The sequence below is a fragment of the Selaginella moellendorffii genome, unplaced genomic scaffold, assembly GCF_000143415.4.
Source record: "Selaginella moellendorffii unplaced genomic scaffold, v1.0 SELMOscaffold_2, whole genome shotgun sequence".
Classification (NCBI taxonomy): Eukaryota; Viridiplantae; Streptophyta; class Lycopodiopsida; order Selaginellales; family Selaginellaceae; genus Selaginella; species Selaginella moellendorffii.
This window is the reverse complement of record NW_003314263.1, coordinates 2,107,320-2,131,427: the sequence shown is the minus strand read 5'-3', so window position 1 is coordinate 2,131,427 and position 24,108 is coordinate 2,107,320. Positions and strand designations below refer to the sequence as shown.

The following is a 24,108-nucleotide window of genomic DNA, read 5'->3' as shown; positions in this document are numbered from 1 at the left end:
TGATATGTAGAAGTGTTGGGATTGAGTCTGAGATGAACTTGAGATGAACCTGAGATGGACCCAAAATCAGATTATTTTTGTTTGACTTATGCCCAACTATAGAAGGGTTGTTGAGTTTATGTAGTGAGAAACTCTTCGTTCTTCAAGATAAAAGTTTTACCTAAGCATTCTAAAGCGTGCATTGCTAATGCAAGATGATACCAAAAACTCTTAAGTCCACATTATCTTTGTCCCTTCTCAGTCTTGTGTTTTGTGCAAGTCAAAATATATCATGCCAATCCAATTCCATGGCATCCAACACAGAGGCTGTTCAACAGAAATCTAAAACAAATGTAATATGTTAGTGTAAAGAAGAAAAAAAGCAAACAAATTCCTTGCCATACAAAGAGCACTTCAAGAGAACCATAAAAGCCATATATGGCAACTATATAAAACATCACAACTGAGGCCATTATGGCCACAAACCACTACTACGGAGTAGTGTTGGCACTTTGGTTTCTTGATGTATATATCATTAGCACTCATTGTATTCTACATGCATGCGAAACATGTGCATCTTTTCTTCTAAGACCAAAGCAACCAAAGAACTTACTACTGCAGTCAACTCAAGAATGTGTGTAAGAGGAAGGTATCCAATGTACACATCCTTGGGATTAATATCACATTGTCTCCACAATGTTTTGGTGCAACATCATCACCCCTAATGAAAACTTTTGAGTAACAGTCTCATTTTGAAAAAAGTTTTGTATTAAAAAACATGTGCATTTATCTTTAAATATCTATCCAGAATAAGAAAAAAAATACCTATCAATAAAAATACCAAAAATAAAAAGTTATCTTGTTAAAGTGGCAATAAGACCAAGTCACAATTCAGTGTCTTGCAAAATTCAATAACCACAGCCATAATTTCCTCTACAAGCTTTTTGTTCAATCTCAATTATTGGAAGTGAATTGATCGAGCTGTCATTAGTACTCTCTCCTAGGAATTGTTTCATTGCTTTCTTATGCCCTTCAATTTTCAAATGAGACAAAAATTCTCACTATGTCATGCTTAACACCACTATTGAAATCTTTGTTGCATTCTAAACAAAGAATCTCAAAAATCACCTTTCCTTTCACATCCTTTGTTATAGTTTCAAACATGTCCAAACTCTAAGCTTCAGCTTAGCTTTGTTGACAATATTTTTCCACCTTAGACTAGTTTTGCTTTAGAAAGGATCAATAGTTTCACTCTCTTTAGCAGCAACTTAGAAAAGAAGAGATTGAATGAATAAGATTATATAGAACTAGTATCGAGTCTAAAAAAGTTTTGTTGTTGACTAAAATACTCCCTTAAAGGTTTAATGTTCACAATCAAATCCCTAATTCCTCTCATTTTCGGGAAGTTCTAATTGGAAGATTATGTAGGCATGCAATTGATTGGCTGCTCAAGGAATATGTGCTGCCTCATTGGCCATGGAACTTTGCCTTCCATGCACCTTCCTCTAGTGTAATTAGCCAAGGAACTTCTCTGGAAAATCTTTTAACAATGTTTGGAGTCACCGATTTTTGAGAAGTTCATGGGAACTAGGACAAAGAAAACCTCCAAAGCCTTTCAAGATTGATGTGCAAAAAAACTCTAGCTCTTCTACTTGTCTAGGATTGCATTGGTAGACTTTGAAAAGCAATATTGATGTGAGTGCAACAAGGCTGGACCATCGAGCTCTCCAAAGTGATGATCCAGTTGGAATCACGGTCCACAACAAAGTAGCCTAGAACACTCTACGAGAAGGCTGTAGAGTTTATCAAGTGAGGTGTAAGCTCCTGAGTTTGGACTTCCCGAGAGGTCACCCAGCCCAGTACTATTCAAACCCAAGGACGCTTAACTCCAAGTATCCCAAGACCCTTAACCGATTGGAAAAGGGGGTGCACTCTTGTTCATGGGCCCTTTCCCTCTATATTTGAACCCCATGGATCGTCTCTCAAGTCGTTCCCTTTGGTTGCTTACATGAGGGTATGTTTATGTGGAAAGGATTACTCTCTTTGAAGTAAAAATCCATGGTAAGGTAACAATAGAGAAAGAGGTGGCAAGAAAGAGGTACCTCTAAGCCACTAAACAGTATCCTAAAGGTTGGCAATGAACTCATCCTCCGAATTCGTCTCGTCCAGCCTATTAGAGCCAAACAGCAGAAGGCATTACCTCTACATGCATGGACACAGGTAGCAATTTCACAAAGCCAAAGTTCATTAACCGTGACCTAGCGTGACCTAAATGCTATATCCATTGGGGTGGCACTGAGATGCTTCTCCAGCTTTTCTCTCAAGTTGGACGAACGTCTATTGCTTTGTTTGATGTCTATGGCCAACTTAAGGTATAATCTAGCTCCCACTTGTGTATTTGTTTTTGTTCTGTATCCGGTTTGGGTTTAAACCCAAGTTCCATACCATGCTAATTGGTGGAGTACCCATATTCTTGCATTAGACCATTGGTATGTTAAAATAGTGCTGAACTCCATTTGGTTCCGTTTTGCATGTTGGTCTTAGTATTGGGATATTAGATGCTCTAGGACTATTCCAAGTTGCTCTATCCCTTTGTAAGCAACCAAAGAGAACGACTTGAGAGACGATCCATGGGGTTCAAATATAGAGGGAAAGGGCCCATGAACAAGAGTGCACCCCCTTTTCCAATCGGTTAAGGGTCTTGGGATATTTTGGAGTTAAGTGTCCTTGGGTTTGAATAGTACTGGGCTGGGTGACCTTCCAGGAAGTCCAAACTCAAGAGCTTACAACTTGGTATCGGAGCTGTTCCTTAGTCCGACTTTTATTGGTGCTCAAGTATATCACCACTAGTGTTGGCATTGGAAGGTCCGAGGAGTGGGCCTATCCTTGAGGAGTAGCAAGTCGGGAAGACATGGCTCTCCATTACAGTTCATGTGTGAACTTGTAGACGAGGTGGTGGATAGAAAAGGGCCAATAATGGAACGACTTTGGGGTCTTGGGAACAATGCAAGGTTTTCCTCATTGAGTTGAGGATGTGATCCGGATGAGCATTTGTCTCAGCAAATTGGCTTAGGTTGTTGTGGTAAACAACTAAAGTTGGGATCACGGGAAAGATAGAGACTCCAAAACAATAAAGGAGTCACAAGATTATCCTCATATAGTTGAGGTTGGTGCTCATGAATGTGAGACCAAAGGTAATGACCGTGGAAGGTCAAATACGGAAGAGGACTCAAGTCCTTGAAATGGTAGCCGGGGCTACCTCTAATAAATGCTGGAACAACCCAAGGAGTTGGGGGTGTATTAAGTGGATGAGTTGGTATTCTCATCACATGGACAAGTAGTCCTAAGGGGCAAAGGTTGCCCCTAGAGAACAAAATCAAGTGTCGGAGTAACGCTTGTGAAAATAGTCCTTTTGAGTAGGACCGGAATGCAAGATGTGTATTCCAGTGAGCTAGTGCCTCACAAGTAGGACCTTACGGGTCGGTGGATTAACCAAGTCCAAAACTGCTAGACGACTCAAGTAGAGTCAAGGGAAGGTCCTAAAAGGGACTGAATGAAGCACTTGGACTAAGGTGCGTTGTACCCCACAAAGGATGGGGGGGGATCATAGGATCCAAGGATGAGAACAGAGAGTATCTCATCGATGGCAAAATGTGCCATGCTAAAGTTATGGGAAAGGTGTTCCCAGAAGAAAACAACTTTGACATAAAGTTGTGTGTGACCTCTATGGGGCAGTGCTAATGGTTGGCATGAGAAAGAGCGGTGTTGGTCTTGGCAAAGACTTAGACACGAAGGGGGAGGACTGCAGTGGAGCCAGTTTGGCCAGGAAAGGCCAGTTTGGCCCAGGAAGGCCAGACCCAGTGTTGGGTGATGAGCTGCCCACTGGGAAGTCCAAGACTAGAGTGAACACAGACCGACAAGCGGGGTAGCTTGGTGATGTGTTCAAGAGCCGGCTCTAGTTCCCCCGGGAGATCGACTGGCCGATGCTCCCAGTCCAAGTGTGGGTGGCACTACCTACTTGGATACCAGGCGTGGCTCAACGGAACCTCGCTCTAAGCCCATGGCTAGAGCACCTAAAGGCGAAAGGCGGGGAGAGTACCCAGGTGGCTCGCGTAAGGCCACGGTGTTCCGAAATGTTGTCCCAAAAGCCTAGACTGTGGAAAGGAAGAGGAGCAGTCCTTTGGGGTAGTGACCAAGGACACAGTCGTGTGGTGAGGAAGTCCCAGAGGACCATGGGACTTAGTGGTCGGGCCTGTGGGCCTCGATCCAGTGGCAGTGTTGGTAAACACGGCCAGGGGCAGGAAGGGACTTGGTAGGAACTGACAAAGGGACTTTGGGGAAGGCGATTCCCCAGGTCTGTGGGCATCCTAAGGATGCTAAGGAGTGAATCTAGGATGACCACTCGTGGATAGACGGCCCAGTCTTGGAGAGACGGGATGGTGATGCAAGTGGTATTGGACCACTAGTGCAGCAAAGGTGAATGGGCATGGCCTTAGCGTAACGGGCCGAGATGTCAGTGGTACCTTTGGGTGTCGGTCTTGGGACCGGACACGTGGAGCACTTGGACCAGGTGCAAGTGTGGAGTGGCATGGATGCCATTCTTGGGGCTAGCAAGTCCCAAGTCCTAAATTGGACTTATGGAGGTTGTGAATGAGACTCCTCTAAGTGGTTGGAAGTGTGGTTAAGTGACTAAAGTAGAATGGAAAAATTAGTCGCTTACACCCTTAACTCTTTGGGCTGTACACTTAGGAGTTGCTCTATACTTCAATTTCTTTGCTCTTTGGCTCTACGCTTAGAAGTTTAGCTCCGTTCCTTCATTCAATGGCCCAAGGCCTTGAAGCTTGGGTTTTGCTCTATTATCCTTTGGACATGTGGCATGTGGCATATGGTATATAACATGTGGCATATAGAGAGTTTAGGTTTCGCTTTGTGGTTATCCTATGGTAAATCACTATAGGATAAAAGGTGAAAACCACATATGCTATAAACTCCTTCTCAGACTCCATCTTGGGTCCATCTCAGACTCCTTCTCGAACTCCATCTCGGGTCCATTTCAGGTTCATCTTGGACTCCAACTCGGACTCCATCTCGGACTCCATCTTGGACTCCTTCTTGGACTCCATCTCGGACTTGGTCTTGACACTTCCACATGTATGTGTTAGTCCTATTGTGTCCCTTTTCTAGAGGCTTGCATATTGATCACTTTGTGCTCATTCTTTGAGCACTTTATTGGGAGTTCCACTCTTGCTCTCAACTTTTCGAGTTGAAGCTTTTAATCGAAATGTGTTATGCTTGTTTAGCTTTTATTTGGCTACTATTACGTGGCACCCTCTCGGCTTCACTTTGGGGCTTAGGGATTTGTGTCTCACAACTCTACCACCTATAAACGAAGTTCAATGTCCTCATCAAATGATAACCATTTCATAAAGTAACCCCATCATAGATTACCATTTTCCTTAGCACCAAGCTAATATTTATTAATGGTACAACACTAAAGGCTCACTTTGCTTTTTCCATCCTTTAAGGAGTATAATCTCTCCAACTTAAAGTCTCATTAGATCACATGTGATGGTTCTCTCCCTTTGTTCGTTTAGTTCTTATTAAACCTGTTAGAGATACCTTCTTTATCTCAATCTTACTATTCATTCTAAAGTAGTCTTAGCCTCCATCAACATAACCATCATACTTTAAAATTATAATATTGACTTCTCAAGTCAATTTCTTTAATGTCTCAAACACCTTGCATTGCACATGTTGTGTAAATTCCACTTCCCCATTCTAGGAAATCCTTTAATTAAGAGCATAATTATCCTCTCTTTTATTTCATACCACCCTAAACACTAAATTCCATTTATCCATCATTTATATTAGGGCTGCCTATAGCCCTATCATTTGGCTACCTTGCCACTCAATCTTTTGGAGCTTTCATCTTCACAAATTAGAGCATTTGGGAATTCCATCATTAGAAATACATTTTCTTTCCTACAATCCGTTAGCATCCATTAGATGGTGGTTCTTTACTTAACTTGTCATTTGAATACCCTCCAATAATTTCCAAGGCCCATTCTTGGCCATTAGTTTTTTGCTTCTATCCTTTGATTTTTGCATCAAACGCTATATGATTACTACTTCCATCTTTGAGGTATCCTTTTGGCTTCTTAGCAAAGGTTTTATTTTACCAAATCTAGATGTGTTCACCCTTAGTAAGTTTTTTTAACATTTTTTGGTTGTGGGCTTTATCTACAGCCCAACTTTGTGACCTACCCATAGGTCCTTCTATAAAGATATTTTCCTAAACTCATAATACCATTGTATTGTCATAGTTCATTTCCCTTAAGTGTCCTTCCCACTTGATCACCTTGACCAAGTTACACCATTGCTAATAGTTCAAATCAACACTTTAAACTAAAAACCTTATTCCTTAACCTAACAAGAACTTTATTCTTATTTAGCTAAAAGATCACTTAATGATCTCACCTTGACCTCTTAACAGGTTTGCTAATAAATACTAGGTCTTCCAAACTTTTAAGTTGTTGACCATGACTCTAGGAGCATCCCCCACACTTGGTAGTGCACCCAAGTTACCCCTTCCAGCAAAAAGTCCATAGCAACTGAGATTGGGTGTTCTCATCTCATTCACCACATCCTCGATGCTATTTGCACTAGACTGTTCAAGTTAGATATACTGAGTTTTACATTAATCAATCTAACCATGTATCAAGATGTAAGTGACTAAATTTTTCATTCTACTTTAGTCACTTAACCACACCTTCGACCACTTAGGGGAGTCTCACTCACAACTTTTGTAAATCCTATTCTGGATTTAGGGACTTGGTAGCCTCGAGAATGGCATCTATGCCACTCAACCATTGCACTTGGTCCAAGTGTTCCATGTGTCCGATCCTATGACTGACACCCCAAGGTACCACTGACATACTAGTCCATTATGCTAAGGCCATGCCCATTCACCTTGGTCACACCGGTGGTCTAACACCACTTACATCGCAGTCCCGTCTCTCAAAGACTGGGCCATCCGTCCATGAGTGACCATCTTAGGTCCACTCCTTAGCATCCTTAAGATGCTCGCAGACATAGGGAACAACCTTTCCCAATATTTCTTTTACAGTCCCCACCAAATCCCTTTTCTGTCCATGGCCGTGTTTGCCAACACTACCACTGAGACAAGGCCCATAAGTTCGACCACTAAGTCCCACTGTCCTCTGGGATTTTCTCACCACATGATTGTATCATTGGTCACTACACCAAAGGACCACTCTTCTTCCTTTCTATAGTTTGGGACTTTGGAACAACATTTCGGAACACCGTGGCCCTACGTGAGCCTCATAGGTACTCTCCCTACCTTCTACCTTTGGGTGCTCTAGCTATGGGCTTAGAGCAAAGTTCCATTGAGCCACGCCAGGTATCCAAGTAGATAGTGCCACCAACACTTGAATTGGGAGCATCAGCCATTCGATCTCTCAGGGGAACTAGAATTGGCTCTTGAACACTTCACCAAGCTACCTCGCTTATCAATCTGTATTCACTCTAGCCTTGGACTTCCCAGTGGTTATCCCATCACACAACACCTAGGTACAACCTTCCTGGGCCAAATTAGCCTTTCCTAGCCAAACTGGCTCCACTAGAGCCTTCCCCCTACTATACTTTTGGAGCTCACCAAACCCCCTAGGGTCTGGGAGATGAACACTTTGGGCTTTCACCCTCGGATTCAAACTCGGACTCGGACTCAGACTCAAACTCGAACTCGGTCTCGGCCTCGGTCTCGATCTCAGTCTCGACCTCGGACTCCACCTCGGGTCCTTCTCGGTCTCTATTTCAGATTCCATCTCAGGTCCATCTCGAACTCCATCTCGGTCCATCTTAGGCTCCATCTCAGGTCCATCTTGAACTCCATCTTGAGTCCATCTTGAGTCCATCTCGGACTCCATCTCAGACTCCATCTCGAACTCTATCTTGGGTTCCATCTCAGATTCCATCTCAGATCCATCTTGGACTCCATCTCGAACTCCATCTCAGACTCCATCTCAGGTCCATCTCAAACTCCTCTACGTGTCATGTGTTGGCCCTCTTGTGTCCCTTTTTTAGAGACTCACTTATTGCTCATTTTGTGCTTATTCCTCGAGCACTTCGTTAGGAGTTCCACTCTTGCTCTTGACCTTTCAAGTTGTAGCTTTTAGTCCAAATGTGTTACGCTTGTTTGGCTTTCGCTTCAGCCATTACCATGTGGCACCCTTTCATCTCCATTTTGGGGATTAGGGATTTGTGTCTCACACAGGACTCTAGGGCATCCCCCACTTGGTGGTGTGCCCAAGCCAGCCTTCTTACTGAGAATCCATGACCATCGAAAAATAAATGTTTTCATATTCTAAACCATCACCATACCCTAACCTCTGCATATGCATCTATAGATAGTATTATCTAGGATGCCTAGCATGACTCACCATGCCAGTGTACCAACTTATACCCAAAATGTGTTATGGATCACAGTTTAAGAATTTAGTTCTTCCAAATTTCCAAGTCTTCTCACTTGACAAGCTAGTTAATCAGCCTATGATTGTGCATGGACTCTTCCATGTTTGGCCCCATGGGCCACCCCTTTTTATATCAACACCTTCAACTAAGGTCTTTTTTCCTCCGACTTACCATTTTCGCTTAGCAAGTCACATGACAAGCATAATATAGTTCTATGCATAAGTGTGAAAGTCCTTAAACATTAACTTTTGTTCAAAGCTATTTCTTTGAACACTTGGGAACTACTTCCCCAACTTTGATAGTTTCACCTTATGGCAAGCTTCAAGGAAGATAAGTGTAAATGGTTTATAGAAATGTGTAAAATTAAAATGGTGCAGCAAAAGGGTGACCACCTAGAAAATTATTTGGAAACATTGAATGGACTTTGTCCCTTAGCTTATTAAAGCTTCTTTTTTTGCAAGTTTCTTATCTGGCATATAGTCTAATATGGATAATCCTATATTTTAAACTCATCATAGCACCATGGTTGCCAGTAACAACACTTTCGAGCACTCACTTAATTCCCTACTCTTAATTTGTACAACCACTTTTGGCTATGCCCTTCAATTTTTATAGTTTAGTTTTATCCTTTTATTATTTGCTTCTTGCCTTACACATTCCTTTCGGTTATTCCCCTCTCAACTATGAGGGTAGCTTTACACTTTCTATTATGCATTAGCAAGTATTATTAAGGATGAATTTACTCAATGACCTAAGGAGTGATTCTTCAATTTGGATATGTTCACATTGTAATTCCATACATTAGAATTAATGTTGCTACTTATGGGCTTTTTTATGCTCGTCACTAGTCTTGCCAAAAATAATTTGGTATTGTTTAATTTAGATAAATGGGCTTCTCTTGTTTCTGCAACTTTGGACATTGAATAACACTTTTTATCCATTATTTATTAGGGACTTAGTCCCTTAAACTTTATCTAATGCCCTCTTAATACCAAATACCACTTCTTAGTGGTTTAGAGTGCTTAGGTGTTCAATGATTGCCTTTTTTAACAATGAGCATTTCCTTTTATGTCATTGATTTATTGTATTGCAACATAAACAAGTTATCCCTTAATAACCTCATTTTTATCATAATTGATTAGATTGGTAGAAGTGAATATTCCCAAGACTTTTTATTAAGATAATTATGCCACATCTTTCACTTAGTTGCTTTATAATTATTAAGTCTTACAACTCATTGCTAATTCTTTCATACATTTATCATTATTTAGGTCAATACACTTGAGTCATATGCCTTTTAGCTTAGGCTTTGTTAATCTCAGTTCTATTGAGATTCCTTTAATAAGGGGTTCCCATGAACCCACAAACTTGACCTCAAGACATCATCTCTTGAGACATTTGGGGTTTCCACCTTATCAACTCCATGAGACTACCCTCATAAGTTTTATCAAAACGAAAGCAATTGTTTTTTATACCAACTATTGGTTAGCACTACTCCATAGTTTTCATATATAATTCTTTGCTAAAATTGTTATCTTTCATAAACACCTTTTCACAACTTTAGAATGATACTTTCTGCTATCAATAAAATACCCACTGTTCTCAAATTTAGATCTCATAATCCTCCTAATCATTTGTAAAGTACAACACATCATTCAAGTGGGATTCTTTCAAGCCTTTGGGATTATCCTTTGACTTTACTAAGTCATTTAGCTTTAATGATCCAGAAGATGTTAGATTGATTTCAAGATACTATGCTAGAGGAATTATTGGCAAGGTTACCCCCTGCCCGATCAATAAAAAACATTGAGTTGGTCGAGGGTGCTATAGTAGTGGTTCATCCCCCCTATCAATTAAACAAAAAAGAACTCAAGGAGACCAAATCCCTGTAAGGTCCTAACCTTTTAGCTACTTTGAGGTGCCACCATACTTGAATATAACTTATTGTATTTGCCTTTTATTCACAAGGATTGTCTTTACAAGTGTTATTCCAACACTTATTTATCCTTTGTTTTATATAGGCTACTTTTGCCTTTTAGAATTATTTTCTCATATAATGAGAACACTAACTCATCCTTTAAGTACACCCCCCAATTCCTTAGGTTATTCAGGCTTTTATTAAAGGTAGCACTAACTACTATTTCAAGAACATTACTTTGTATTTGACCTCTCACTATCATTAACTTTATTCTTAAATTTATGAGCACCATCCTTAACTATATAGATAATTATATGACTTTTTTATTGTCTTAGAGTACCTTTCCCATGATCCCAACTATAGTTGTTTACCACAACCATATTAGCTAATTTGATAAGTGAAACACTTACTATAAACGACTAAATTTTCCATTCTACTTTAATCACTTAGCCACACCTCTGACCACTTGGAGAAGTCTCACTTACAACTTCTATAAGTTTTATTCCAAACTTGGGGACTTGCTAGCCTCAAGAATGGCATCCATGCCACTCAACCATTGCACTTGGTCCAAGTGCTTCACATGTCCAATCCCATGATTGACACCCAAAGGTGCCATTGATATATCAGCCCATTATACTAAAGCCATGCCCATTCACCTTTGTCACTCCGATTGTCCAACACCACCGTTGGACCACCACCTGCATTACGGTCTGTCTCTCAAAGACTGAGTCATCCATCTAGGAGTGATTATCCTAGATCCACTCCTTAACATCTCGTAGTCATAGGGAATAACCTTCCTCAATATCCATTTTTTAGTGTCTACCAAATCTCTTTTCTTCCACAGCCATATTTGCTAACACTACCATTGAATTAGGGTTTAAAGGCCCGACCACTATGTACCACTAACCTCTAGGACTTCCTTGCCATATGATTGCATCTTTGGTCACCACATAAGAGGATTGCATTTCTTCCTTTCTTTAGTTTGGGACTTTATAACAACATTTCGAAACACCGCAGCCTTACGCAAGTCTCATAGGTACTCTCCCCACCTTCTGCCTTTGGGTGCCCTAACCATAGGGCTAGAGCAAGGTTCTAATTAGCCACACCATGTATCCAAGTAGATAATGCCACCCACATCTAAATTGGGAACATCGACCATTTGATCTCTCAAGGGAGCTAGAGTCGGCTCTTGAATAGTTTACCAAATTACCCCACTTGTTTGTTCATATTCACTCTAGCCTTGGACTCTTCAATGGTTATATCATCACCCAACACTTGGGTATAGCCTTCTTGGGTCACATTGACCTTTCCTGGCCAAATTGGTTCCACTAGAGTCCAACCCCACACTCTCCCTACTATACTTTTGGAACTTCTTGCAACCCCCCCCCCCCCTTACTGGGGGATAATCTCTTTGGGCTTTCACCCAACAATCTATATTAATATTTGGACTCAGACTCAAAGTCAATCTTGGTCTTGATTCCATTTTAAACTCCATCTTGGGTCCATCTTGGGTCCATCTGGGACTCCATTTGGGATTCCATCTCAGCTCTATCTTAGACTCTATCTCAGACTCTAATCTTGACACTTTCATGTATCATATGTTAGTCCTCTTATGTCCCTTTTTTAGAGATTCACTTATTGTTCGCTTTGTGCTCGTTCCTTAAGAGTTTGTTGAGAGTTCACTCCCACTTCTGACTTTTCAAGTCGAAACTTTTAATTCAAACGTGTTACTTTTGTTTGGCTTTAGCTTCAGCCACTACCACATGGCACCCTTTCAACTCCACTTTTGGGGATCTAAGATTTGTGTTTCACACTTATAAAGATTATATCCTCAACTCTTTGAGAAAAACTTTCTATTGTTCCCAAGATCCCAAAGTCGTTTCTTTATTAACCCTTTTCTATTTACCATATTGCTTACATATATACGTATGAACTCAAATGGAAAGTCATGCCCTCTTGACATGCTATTCCTTGAGGATAGATCCAGTTGTAGGATCCAGATGCCAAGTGGTGATATACTTTACCACCAATCAAAGTCGAACTAAGGAACAATTATGATACCAAATTGTAAGCGATTAAATTTTCCATTCTCCTAAATGGCATTTATGCCACTCAATCTTTACATTTGGCCTAAGTGCTCCACATGTCCAATTTCATTACAAACACCCAAAGGTAACATTGACATATTAATTTGTTATGCTAAAGCTATATCCATTCACCTAATACCATTTATACCACAAACCCATTTCCCAAAAACTAAGCTATCCATCCATGAGTGATCATCCCTTGACCACACCTTAGCACCTTTAAGATGTTTAGAGACATGGGGAACATCCTTCCTCCATCAATCCCTACTAAATCCTACTCCATCCACAACAGTGTTCACCAACACTACCATTTAGTTAGGGTTTAAAGGCTTGACCAATTTCCTCACCATGCCTTCAAAAGGATTGTTTTTCTCCTTTTCATTTTGGGATAACATTTGAAACACTGTGGCTCTACATAAACTTTGTGGGTACTCTCCCCACTTTCTACCTTAGGGTGCCCTAGCCATGTGGCTGGAGTGAAGTTTTTATGAACCACACTAATTCTCCACTCTGGTGGCAAGCACGTGCAGCATCTGTCAAGGTATTACCCAGTCGGCAATCCAAACATGGAACATGGATAAAGCTGTGGGAATTGACAAACTGCAGTCATAGTTGGCTATCTACCTACCCATGACACAATAGGGCAGATGAATTTAGGGGCAGGAGCTCAAAGATAACCTCAAAATTGTTATCAAACTTGGAAATAGAATTTACAGGAGTTGAGTTTCTCACTTAAATTTACAGGAGTTGAGTTTCTCCAGGTGTTGAGTTTCTCACTTAAACTCCTCTCCATTTTCAGATCCTGCTTAGAACAGCAAGGCAAGTGTGGAGGAGAGAGACACTGCACCGGACTGCTCCAAGGTCAATCCCAAAAAATGACGCATCAGTAGAGAAGAACAGCCTTTGCAGGAGTTTCTATTTACATTGATTTTGCCAAGGCCGGCAATCACCAGACTGAGAAATCTCTAGTTCTCTGAGACGCTGTGAATAAAAACTTCCCCAGATTAGATTTTAAATGGAGAAGTTGGTTGAAGAGGATGTAAAGGACCTCTGCAACTGTAGTGGTGCTGCGAAATTCCTTTGTGAACTCCATTGGCCTGCCCTGGTGTTGAGAAAGTTTATTCATGCTTATAGCATTATATAGTGGGGTAAACGATGGTAAATGGTGCTTTGGCGAGTAAACACATGGATGGCTTGCAGAAGCTAGTAGGCGATTGCTGCAATATGGAGGTGAGGGGCTGGATTGACCAAAGCTTGACAAATCTAAAAATTCATTGTGCATCTTTGAGTTGTGTTTGTCAGCAGTTGAAGTTTCTGGTTTCTGGGAGATTTTGAGTGGGTTTTCTCAAGCATGACACTAAAGTATATAAGATTCAAAACTGGACTTCCAATGCTCCCCTCGCTTTCAAGTCTCACGAGAATAATCTTATTCTGTTTGTGGAATTTAAGATATGATGATATACAAACATTGGTGCGAGCTTCCCCTAAGTTTGAAGTACTAGATATAGCGCAGTGTAGCCTATATGGGAGTACAACTCTGGCTATCGCTGGTCCTCAGCATCTGAAAGAGCTAGTTTCTTAAGAAAAAGACATTGTTTTGAAAGTTACAGGTTGTAACAGGCTTGAGAAGTTGAGCTTGTAATGGCTGAACGCACAAACTCATGCTTCTCTCTGATATAGGAGCTCAGACTATGGGAGGTTAACAGCTTGACTAATGATGAACTCTCGAGTTTTGTATCCAACTGTCGACTGCTCAAGACTCTTGGCCTTGCTGAGGGTCAGCGATAGTTTGAAATCGCCAGTGGTAGTCATGTCTTCCTCGCCAGAAGTTTAGCTTACAGCCGGCATATGCGTTCACTGATCTTGAAGACGAATTGCTGGCAACGCCACTTCATGTATTGCAGCTCAATTGCAATGGCTTGCAAGAGCTGGAAATTCATGGAGATTGTGTTGTGAATGTAAGCTCTAGACTTGTGGAGCTATCCAAACTCTGCTGCAAAGGTGGCAGTACAAGAACGTCAAGAAACTCTTGTCCTTGGCTTTCATGAGAGATAGCTTGCTACATTTGGATATGACTTCACTTGATGCAAGTTTATAACCGCATAAGGTATAATTGTGAAAGTCATCCAAATATGTTACAACTTATGCAAAACTTGCACTTGAAGAGTGTTGACATTCATGGGACAGAGCCAATATGGACTTCACCTTCTTTCAAAAACTTTTGGTATCATCATCCACACTTGGAGTGCTTATGTTTAGTTGGTGAGGTACACGAAACTTTTGTCCAGGTCCCAAGCTTTAATTGCAAAGTTGTGGAAGAAAAGTATTTATTTTCACCTCATAAGCTCAATGTTGGTGGTTTAATAAGGGGACTCCAGCGGGAAAATGAACCAGCTTGAGTCCTAAAGTCCCTGGCGAACCCTAAATCGTAGAATATTCTGCCAAGAATACTGGCTTTGTTTCCGCCACGTCATCATCCTTATTGTGTGTATGAGAGGCGACATTGGCGGATCTAGAGTTTAAAGTCCCCTCTCTTTGTCTTCTTCGATCCTTTGGCTCCCACCTCCTAGGGCGCGAGGATCCTTCCTTGTCGCCGGGCGATTCATCCATAGCCGGAGCACTGTTGCTCGATCCGAAGCTGTCGAAAGCGCGTGGAGCGGTGAATCTAGTGGCAAACACGCGATCGGCTCGATCAATCGATCGCGATCTCCCGATATTTAGTGCGAGGAGCTGGAAAAGGCACAATTTAGGGTAATGTGGTTCTTGGATTTTGCTCTCTCCAGGTCCAGGGTTTGATCTCACTGCGCAGGAGGTAGCGCCATGCCGGGATTTCTTGCCAGTCTCCTCCTCCCCGTGCTCATGACCATGGCTATGCGATTCCGGAAGAAATCCAGGCTGCGCGGCGTTGCGGAGGAGGTGGGAGGCGAGCCGGGGGTCACGAGAAGGAACCAGCGATTCCCGGCGCTGGTGGAGACGCCATGGGAGGGCGCCACGACGCTGGCAGCTCTGTTCGAGCAGGCATGCGAGAAGTACGCGGATCAGCCGCTGCTGGGCACGAGAACGCTGATTTCGGTCGAGTCTGAGGCTGGGCCGGATGGAAGATCGCTGGAGAAGGTGACATTGGGGCCTTATGTGTGGATCAGCTATGGCCAAGCTTTCGAAAAGGTGAAGCTCTTCTCGTCCGGCCTCTTGGAGTTTGGACACGTTAAAGAAGAGAAGATCGCGCTCTTTGCCGAGACTCGGGCAGAGTGGCTGATAGCTCTCCAGGTATGTGATCTTTAATGCCGCATCTATTCTTTTTTCCTTTCTTTGTTGTTAACGAACTCAATTAAGTTATTCTACTTTGGATCTTGCTAAAGATTTTGTTTTTGTTCTTTTCTTTTCGCCTTTCGGCAGGCTTGCTTTCGGAATAACATAACAGTGGTGACGATCTACGCATCTCTTGGCGAAGACGCTCTGGCACACTCTTTAAACGAGGTAACCTCAACTATGAACTTTTACATTTTTTTCTCCGAGGATAAAACGGTTTTGTATCTTTACCAGACGGAAGTTACTACAGTGATTTGCGATCGGAAGCAGCTAAAGAAGCTCATCGATCTGGGAGAAAGTCTCGAGACTGTCAGGCGTGTCGTTTACATGGACGATGACTCGGACAAATCCACACTGGCGGCCTGTGCCTGGCAGCTTGAGTCGTTCTCGAACATTGAAAAGCTGGGGAAGGGATCTACTGCTCAGGCGCACTTTCCAAACGCTTCTGATATTGCTGTGATCATGTATACGAGTGGGAGCACCGGGCTGCCAAAGGTTAGTAGCAAAAGTTTTCTCCAAGTTGGAACTTAAAAGCTTTTGTTAGGGGGTGATAATGTCGCACCGGAACATTGTGGCAACTATAGCAGGAGTGATGACAGTAGTGGCTGATATTAGTCCCAAGGACGTGTACATCGCATATCTTCCTCTTGCACACATTCTTGAGTTGACTGCAGAAGTAAGCTCTCTGGTTTTCTCTCGTCTCGGAAGAAAAGACACTGATACATATTTGGCGTGCAGACTACTATGTGTGCTGCCGGTGTTGCCATTGGATACGGGTCGCCATTGACCCTGACGGATACATCTAGCAAGATAAAAAAGGGGACCAAAGGTGATGTTGGAGAGCTAAAGCCGACTTTGATGACTGCTGTTCCGGCTATACTTGATCGCGTTCGAGATGGTGTGAGAAGAACGGTAAGCTTGCTTATACCGGTTTGTTTTTTGAAGCTAAAAGTTCGATGATGATGCTGAAGGTTGAAGCAAAAGGTGGACTGGCAAAGCGGCTATTTCAAACCGCCTACAGAAGAAGATTAGGCGCTGTTGAAGGAAGCTGGCTCGGTGCGTGGGGATTAGAGAGGGTTCTGTGGAATGCCGTGGTCTTTAAAAACGTTAAACGTGTTCTTGGCGGTCGTCTTCGTGGAATGCTGTCTGGTGGCGCGCCCCTTTCCGGCGATACTCAGCGCTTTATCAACATCTGCTTGGGGTACGTTATGATTTAATCGATTTTTTTTTTCTTTGTTCTATTTATTGTTCTCTCACTTTCCTTTTCTCAAATTGCAGTGTTCCTATAGCTCAAGGATATGGTCTCACCGAGACCTGCGCTGGGGCCACCTTCTCTGAGTGGGATGATACATCCGTTGGTCGTGTAGGCCCTCCAGTTCCTCATTGTTACGTGAAGGTATTGTTTTAGCAGTACACCCTGTTAGTGCTAAATTCCTTTGCTGCTCAGTTGGTCGATTGGGAGGCCGGAGGCTATTTGGCAAGCGATAAGCCTCTTCCAAGAGGCGAAATCGTGATCGGCGGGCCAAGCGTAACCATCGGCTATTTCAAGAACCAAGCGAAAACCGACGAAGTTTACAAGGTAAGTAGCTGCTCCTACGAAACTCGTTGGCTAAAATTTTGGATGATCGTAGACGGACGAGAATGGCCTGCGATGGTTTTACACGGGCGATATTGGGCAGTTCCACCCGGATGGATGTTTAGAGATAGTCGATCGAAAGAAGGATATCGTTAAGCTCCAGCATGGAGAGTACATATCACTGGGAAAGGTACGTGCTTGGAAGTTCTTGGCTGTTTGCTGTGTTTTAACGAAACGAAAAATGCTGCCAACCAGATTGAAGCGGCATTGGTGGTCAGTCCATACGTGGACAGTATCATGGCTCACGCGGACCCCTTCCACAATTTTTGTGTCGCATTGATCGTTCCATCGCAAACGGCGCTGGAGAACTGGGCGAAGCGAGTAGGACAAGAGTACAACGATTATGCCGACCTGTGCCAAAAGGAGGAGTCGATCAAGGAGATACTGAAATCTATCTCTCAGGTTCATTGAGAACTTTGTTTTCTCAAAGGTTTTTTTTGGCTAACTTTGATGTGAATCTACGCAGACGGCCAAGCAAGCTCGCCTCCAAAAATCGGAGATACCCTCCAAGATCAAGCTGCTGCCGGATCCATGGACTCCAGAGACGGGACTAGTGACTGCCGCGTTGAAGATCAAAAGGGAGAACATACGCAAGGCGTTCGCCGAGGATTTGAAGAAACTTTACCAATAAGCTGATCAACAAGGCTGGCAGCGAGCGATTGATCAATCGACAACACCTATAATGAGGTTGAAAGAATCAATAAACTCGAGCTTTGCTATGCGTAGTTTTACAGGTAAAAATGGGATATTTGAAAGCTTATCTCTCACCCAAATGTTTGCTGTAGATTGGAAACTCGAAAAAGAACGTCTTCTTCACCCAAGGTGGGAGCTGTGCATACTTTGTGGGCGGGAAAGGTATCAAGGGACTGTAAAAACGAGGGATTGCTACTTTGAGATCTGGAGAAAAAGCTTTACGCACCTGGTGGTTTCCTTGTACATCCTGTACGCTGGATTGGAACCATACTTCTTATCAGCAGATGCCTGGAGTAAGGTGGAAGATCTTAGAAACGCACTCCAAAGTATTAACGAGTTTTTTCACCTCGAGCAAAGGCAGGCCGCTGAGAAAGAGGAGGATGGCCATGAGGAAAAGTGGCCCGAAGATGGCTGCCCACTGGCCGCCTCGAAAAACTGGCGAGGCGGCTGCGAAGATCCCCCACCAAAGTAGCATCTATGGAGGAAACATATGGTTTGTAAGCTTTCCCTGTGATAAATGGAAATGGAAGCTCGAACGTACCTCTCCGAAATAGTTGGGGTGACGAGAGACGCTCCAAAAGCCAATGTCACACCATTTGTCTCTGTTGTCCATGTCTTCCTTGAACTTGAGCTTCTGGTAGTCGGAGGTCATCTCGATGACAATGCCGCAGATCCAGAGAAACCATCCAATCGCATCGCGAGCTTCCAGTGGTGGATCCATGTCGCTGGCATTGGCTATCGTGACCGGCAAGCTCACAGTCCAGACCCATGCCGCCTAGATAGAAAGAAAAACCATAGAGAAAACTTCGTGTGGAATCCAAAGACTTACTTGCATTATCCAAAAGATCGCAAATGCGCCTAAGTTGTTGCGCTTGTCATCAAATCTTCGATCTTCTCCCCATTTCAAGATTCTAAAAGAGATCAAGGATTGGTTCCTGAAAGGTTTGGAGCGAAAGAACTTGCGTACCTTATAAGCAGGAAGGCTGCGAGCCTCGTCCCCCACACAAAGACGAGCAGTGTCAAAACGATCTGCCTTTGTGAGAAGTGAGAATTCTTTTTTCTTTTTCTTTCGAGGCGTGAGAATCAAACGAACCTGGCGAGTGAACCACGTCCCGTTGATGACGGCCGTCAAAAATGCGAGCAAAACGAAGTTTGTGCTACCTGAGAAGAAGAGCAAGGCGGCTAGAATCGATAGAAAACGCGCATACAAGTACCTGCGAAATCCGTGACTTTGTCGAATTTAAACGTGGCCGCGATCGCGAAGAACAAGCCCTGGTACAAAATCTACGAGAAAAATCCCCGGATGAATCGCGAGAACATCAAAATATCAATCAACCGCTCGGGAATCCCAGCCAGGGAGGCAAGCGCGCCGCTAGCAAGCAAGAATCAAACTTACCGTGATGATCGCCGTGAGCGCCAGGAAATTAGGGTCTATCGCATTCGCCATTCCTCCTCCTCTCGAGCGCTAGCAAAGACGGCAGCGCAAAAGCGTTAGCTCGAGGCATATTCGCGCATCTCCTTTACCCCTTAAACTAATCCCACTTATAATAACCAAATCGAGATAAAGTTAAACGCACGATCCTATACAAACGTCCAATGTGGCTAGACAGGAATTCTACAAGGTGTCAATCACACACAATGTTTAGAAAGTATAGCCACATGCTATTTTTCCACATTGAAACAACGCAAGGATAAAAAAAATCTCCACAAAAACGAGGATGATAATAGCTGTGAGGCCAGGGAAAAAAAAACCAAGAGAAAAAAAAGAGGGACGAGAAAAACGGAAACAAAAGAAAAAAGAAAAACCCGATGGATGAACTTAGTTCTTGTTCTTGTTCTTCTTCGCGGCTCTAGTAGCTTGGAATGTCGAGCTTATCTCCCACGACTATGATATCGTTATGAATACCATTGGCAGCTTTGATCGATTCCACAGTCACCTAGATAGAGGGATTGCGATGATCGTTGTGAGAATTCCAGCGTAGAGAAACTATAGCAACCTTACCCCGTATTTTCTCGAGAGTCCATATAGTGTGTCACCCGGGCAGACCTCGTACGCTCCGGATTTGTGCTTCCGCGAGAACTTCGGGAACTTTTTGCTGATCGTGGACGCAGCTCTGTCCGCCAATCCCTCGGTTTTTTCCTGGCACCAACTTGAGAGATGAGCACGAGAATGGTGGAGATGAGAAGTTTTGGATACCTGGGCTTCGGACTCGAACGATGAGACTCCCTCGCTATAGCGCTCGTATTCCTCGTCGGCTTTCTTCGGCCAGAACGTCTTAAAAACAGTCCAGGCAATCCCAGTCGCGATTACCGCGCCCGCTGCCTTGGCTATGGTGTAGTCAGTCTTGTCCTCATTTGGGTCTTTGTCCGTGCCATTGCTCTTGTTAGTTCCTGGTGCCGACATACTGCATGGACAGCAAAAGCTTCAAAATCTCTCAAACAAAGTGAATCAACCAAGCCAAGGAAGAAGCCAAGAGTGAAAAATTCAGCCTAGAGAGCAATGCCATGCCGATCACACACCATGCAGCACTGCATTGCTCACAATCAGCGTAGAACCTGCGGCAATACCCTTTTACGAGCAAGCACGCGAATCAAAGAACGCGAAAATCGATCTTTTGATCAAGAATGCGAGGAGCAAACCTGTGCCGATGCCGAAATCAATGGCGCCCACCGGATCCGCCCCGCGCGCCCTAAGAAGAAGACGATGGAACCCTAGAGCTATGGCCTGCCTGTATTTTTCCTCTCTTTGAGTGGTCACAGGGAAACATGCAAAGAACACACTCTCGAATCAACACTAGCCCTCGCCGTCCGACGTGGCGCCATCCGCTCCGCCCAGCGAAGGGATCCAGCCGTACAATGCCCCCACGCTGGCGGCCGGATCTCCCGTGCGCTGGAGCGCTGCCGGCGGTCGATGTGGCACGGGCCTATATTGGACGGCCCCGATGCGCGCGCGGGGAGATGAAGCGCGAGCCAATGGTCGTGTGTGGGATCGGGCCTACACTATCCTTCACAGACAGGCTTTTCACATTGGATCACATGATTTGGCTGATCTCGACCGTTGATTTTTAAACTCTCCAGAGTGAAAAATTAAGGCATTAAGTTTTTATCAACTTAATGTAATGTTCAAATTTAATATTAAATAAGAAATTAAGAATTAAATTAGTCTAATGATTTAATGCCTTTTTTTTTTTTTGTTAGATCTTAGCAACCATGTCCCAGCATTTGTACGCGCACCCATTTTCCTGGACGATCTCTTCGAGAGATTTACCGAGCCGAGCAGCATTGGCCCGGAGTTTTTCGTTGCTAAACAGCTCACGCACGGTGGCTTCCACGGCCTCTTTGCGCAACTTCTTCTCATCGTCCTCTGGGATCTCCAGCGCCACCTTCCAGCGATCCACCGCCAGCCTCCGGTTGCCAACTTGGTCACCCACGATCGGCTTCCCGATCATGGGAACGCCAGCCGCGAGGCTTTCCAGCACCGAGTTCCATCCAAAGTGAGTGAAAAATCCACCCACGGAGCCATGGAGTAAAACTTCTCGCTGAGGAGCCCAAGGTACGATCAATCCTCTCTGCTTGCTCCGTGGATCTGACTGTGGTTCTTTGTAACGATCCAGAAAGGAAAGCAGCGTTGGAGAAGGATCTCCAACCACAACATCCGTCCGGAATGCCAGTAGAAAGCTCTGGCCGCTAGCCTCGATGCCGAAGAGAATCTCCTCGAGCTCGGACGATGGAAGCTGTAAGAACGTACCGAAAGACGAGAAGAGCACCGACCTTGGGGATCTGATCGTGTCCAGCCACTTCAAGCAGTCGGAGGTAGCAACAGAATCGAGCGGGCTGGCGAGCAGTGGTCCGGCGAGATGGATCGGCAGCTTGTGGATTCGAAGGGTGGCGTCGTAGGCCTCGCCTTCGAGCTCGTAGCAGGAGTTGACGAGGATGAGCTTGGCCTCTCTCGCACGAGTCATGTATCGCATGAGCGCGTCCCAGTAGCACTTGAGAGCGTCCGGGAACTGCGAGATCCGCGGGATTTCAGAGGCCCTGAACGCTGGAAATCCAGGCACTTCTATCAACTTGTTCTCGAGATCATCGTCTTCGGTCTCTGGGAAGGATGGAACTTAGCCAGCAAAGAAAAACTCGAGAGACTTACCGGCGAAAGGATTGTAAATCCCCTGGGAGATGAGCCGCGGCATCTGGAGGATGATCCCGAACTCCTGGAACCCGATGATGGAGAGAAGAATCCTGGGAACTCCCAGCTTGTTGGCGAGATCCTGGCTCCACCATAGTCCGAAATCGGACAGGAGAAACGAGACCGGAGGAACACTGGTGCTCTGCAGGGCTCGGATGGCCACCTCCTCCGCAAACTTCCCCGTGCCATCGATTGCTCGGGACAAGCACTCGATCTGCTCGGCACTGCCTCGAAATGCTGGAGGCCAGGTGACCGGAATGGACTCCACAGTGAAGACTACCTCCTTGCTGAGATCTCCGCGGGCCACGAGCTCCTCGTGGAGTTTCTCCACCGTTTCTACGCAATCTTCGTTGATGAGGAGCGTGATCTGGCCGATACCTCTCGACGCGAGCTTGCAGCAGAGATTCAGCATGGGAATGACATGGCCCGAGAGTGGAAATGGAAGAACCAGGATATGCTTCATATGGCCAGGAAATGCAGAGCCAAAATAACACGGCACAAAATTGATGCCCTTCAGCCCCTTTTTTGAGCCATTTTACCTTGCAAAAATGGGTGTGTTTTCAAAATGCCTTTTGTAGAAATTACCGAAATTTCTTTCACGTGAAAAATGTGTTTGCATATAGCCTTTTTTCCATTCTTTCAGAATATTTTCTCTTTCTTAATGGACAATGAATATTCCAAATTAAATGAATGAGGTGCTGACAGTATTGCTCTCTCAATTGATTGGAATTTAAACTGCACACCATAGTTGTCTTGTTTAGAATCTTCATCCAGTTTTAGAAGGTATGTATATTATACATTGAATCTTTTCTATTTCAATGCATTTAACTTATAGATTTTAGGAAAAAACATGGTCCATTGTTAAACTGGCTTAAAAAAACCCAAACAACCTTAGAAGGGGTTTGTTTGGTTTGGGTTTTGGATTTCTAGGTAGAGCTAAAATACTAGTATAGAAAACACAAGGGGAAGAAGCTTATACATCAAAAAAGAAATAGCTAAATTGAGCCTTTTGTTATCCTTGGGCTTTTATTAAGACTGATGACAAAGGTAAAGTAGATTTAAGCTTTTTCTTTTTTGTTAATTATTTTATATAGGGGACTTGAGAATTTTTTGTGCTTGGTGTATCTAAGCTAGGAAAAGAAATGTATTTACTAAAATAGAATCTACTACTATTCAATTGGGAGGTTTGGAAGATCATGATAATTTTAGTGATCATGCACTTGTAAAGAGGAATAAAAATTACAAACAATGACTTAAAGAGGACAAACAAGAGAGAATAGAAGCATCAATAAGTAATTTGGTTTTATAAGAGGAAAGGAAGATTATACAAGTTATAAAACTGAGTTATATTTGTGTTACTCTAAACATACCACTACACAAATTTTGAGAAACTTTGTGAGAGATATAGGAAAGTTGGTACATCAGATTTCTGAAGAGGTGGTGAATATAATTCTTACATGAATCCAATCTTAAAGATAGAAATGGTTTTAGCAATTGAGAATGCTGTTAAAAGAGGAATTTTTTTTAGAGTTGCAAGGAAGTTCTTTTTTTAGTTTGATATTGTAAGAGAGTACAATTGATTTGAACAACATTTAATTCCTTATGAGAGCTATATCAGAGACAAAGGAAAAAGTGTTCAAACTACAAGGTTTATTCAATTATTACTTCTTTAGAATGATACAGTTGAATTAATTTACAATAGCCTAATTTAAGTAGTACACACTTAAATCTAAACTTGGAATAAACTTGTAGCTTTAACAACAAATGAATACAACATTATGTTGGGGTTTATTACAAGAGTTGTCTAGCATTT

At 43.3% G+C, this 24,108-nt stretch overlaps 3 protein-coding genes across 5 annotated transcripts; 1 reads left to right on the top strand and 2 right to left on the bottom strand.

The window, feature by feature from the left end:
• The first annotated feature begins 14,960 nt into the window (after window positions 1-14,960).
• Window positions 14,961-18,663, top strand: LOC9660992 (long chain acyl-CoA synthetase 9, chloroplastic). Of its 3 annotated transcripts, none has more exons than XM_024690088.1 (13): window positions 14,961-15,225; window positions 15,291-15,741; window positions 15,871-15,951; window positions 16,018-16,278; window positions 16,328-16,459; window positions 16,522-16,695; window positions 16,755-16,984; window positions 17,062-17,179; window positions 17,231-17,362; window positions 17,415-17,549; window positions 17,615-17,821; window positions 17,886-18,153; window positions 18,205-18,663. In XM_024690088.1, exons 2-12 carry the CDS (start codon window positions 15,295-15,297, stop codon window positions 18,048-18,050), a joined length of 2,082 nt encoding a protein of 693 aa, XP_024545856.1. In that variant the 5' UTR covers window positions 14,961-15,225; window positions 15,291-15,294; the 3' UTR covers window positions 18,051-18,153; window positions 18,205-18,663. The 3 variants fall into 3 exon arrangements, with proteins under 3 accessions (XP_024545856.1, XP_024545842.1, XP_024545850.1); XM_024690074.1 differs by having other exon boundaries at window positions 15,284-15,741; XM_024690082.1 differs by having other exon boundaries at window positions 15,284-15,741; window positions 17,886-18,457.
• On the bottom strand, window positions 17,802-20,975 carry LOC9660991. The gene is made up of 13 exons (XM_024690094.1): window positions 20,753-20,975; window positions 20,310-20,517; window positions 20,115-20,252; window positions 19,509-20,049; window positions 19,327-19,396; window positions 19,206-19,273; window positions 19,080-19,141; window positions 18,942-19,023; window positions 18,654-18,887; window positions 18,459-18,587; window positions 18,339-18,400; window positions 18,188-18,285; window positions 17,802-18,096 (listed from the first exon to the last, which is right to left on the bottom strand). Exons 4-13 carry the CDS (start codon window positions 19,557-19,559, stop codon window positions 18,083-18,085), a joined length of 870 nt encoding a protein of 289 aa, XP_024545862.1. The 5' UTR covers window positions 19,560-20,049; window positions 20,115-20,252; window positions 20,310-20,517; window positions 20,753-20,975; the 3' UTR covers window positions 17,802-18,082.
• A 224-nt stretch (window positions 20,976-21,199) lies between these two features.
• LOC9660990 (UDP-glycosyltransferase 85A7) lies at window positions 21,200-22,855 on the bottom strand. The gene is made up of 2 exons (XM_002962475.2): window positions 22,257-22,855; window positions 21,200-22,208 (listed from the first exon to the last, which is right to left on the bottom strand). Exons 1-2 carry the CDS (start codon window positions 22,756-22,758, stop codon window positions 21,307-21,309), a joined length of 1,404 nt encoding a protein of 467 aa, XP_002962521.2. The 5' UTR covers window positions 22,759-22,855; the 3' UTR covers window positions 21,200-21,306.
• Window positions 22,856-24,108: the final 1,253 nt, after the last annotated feature.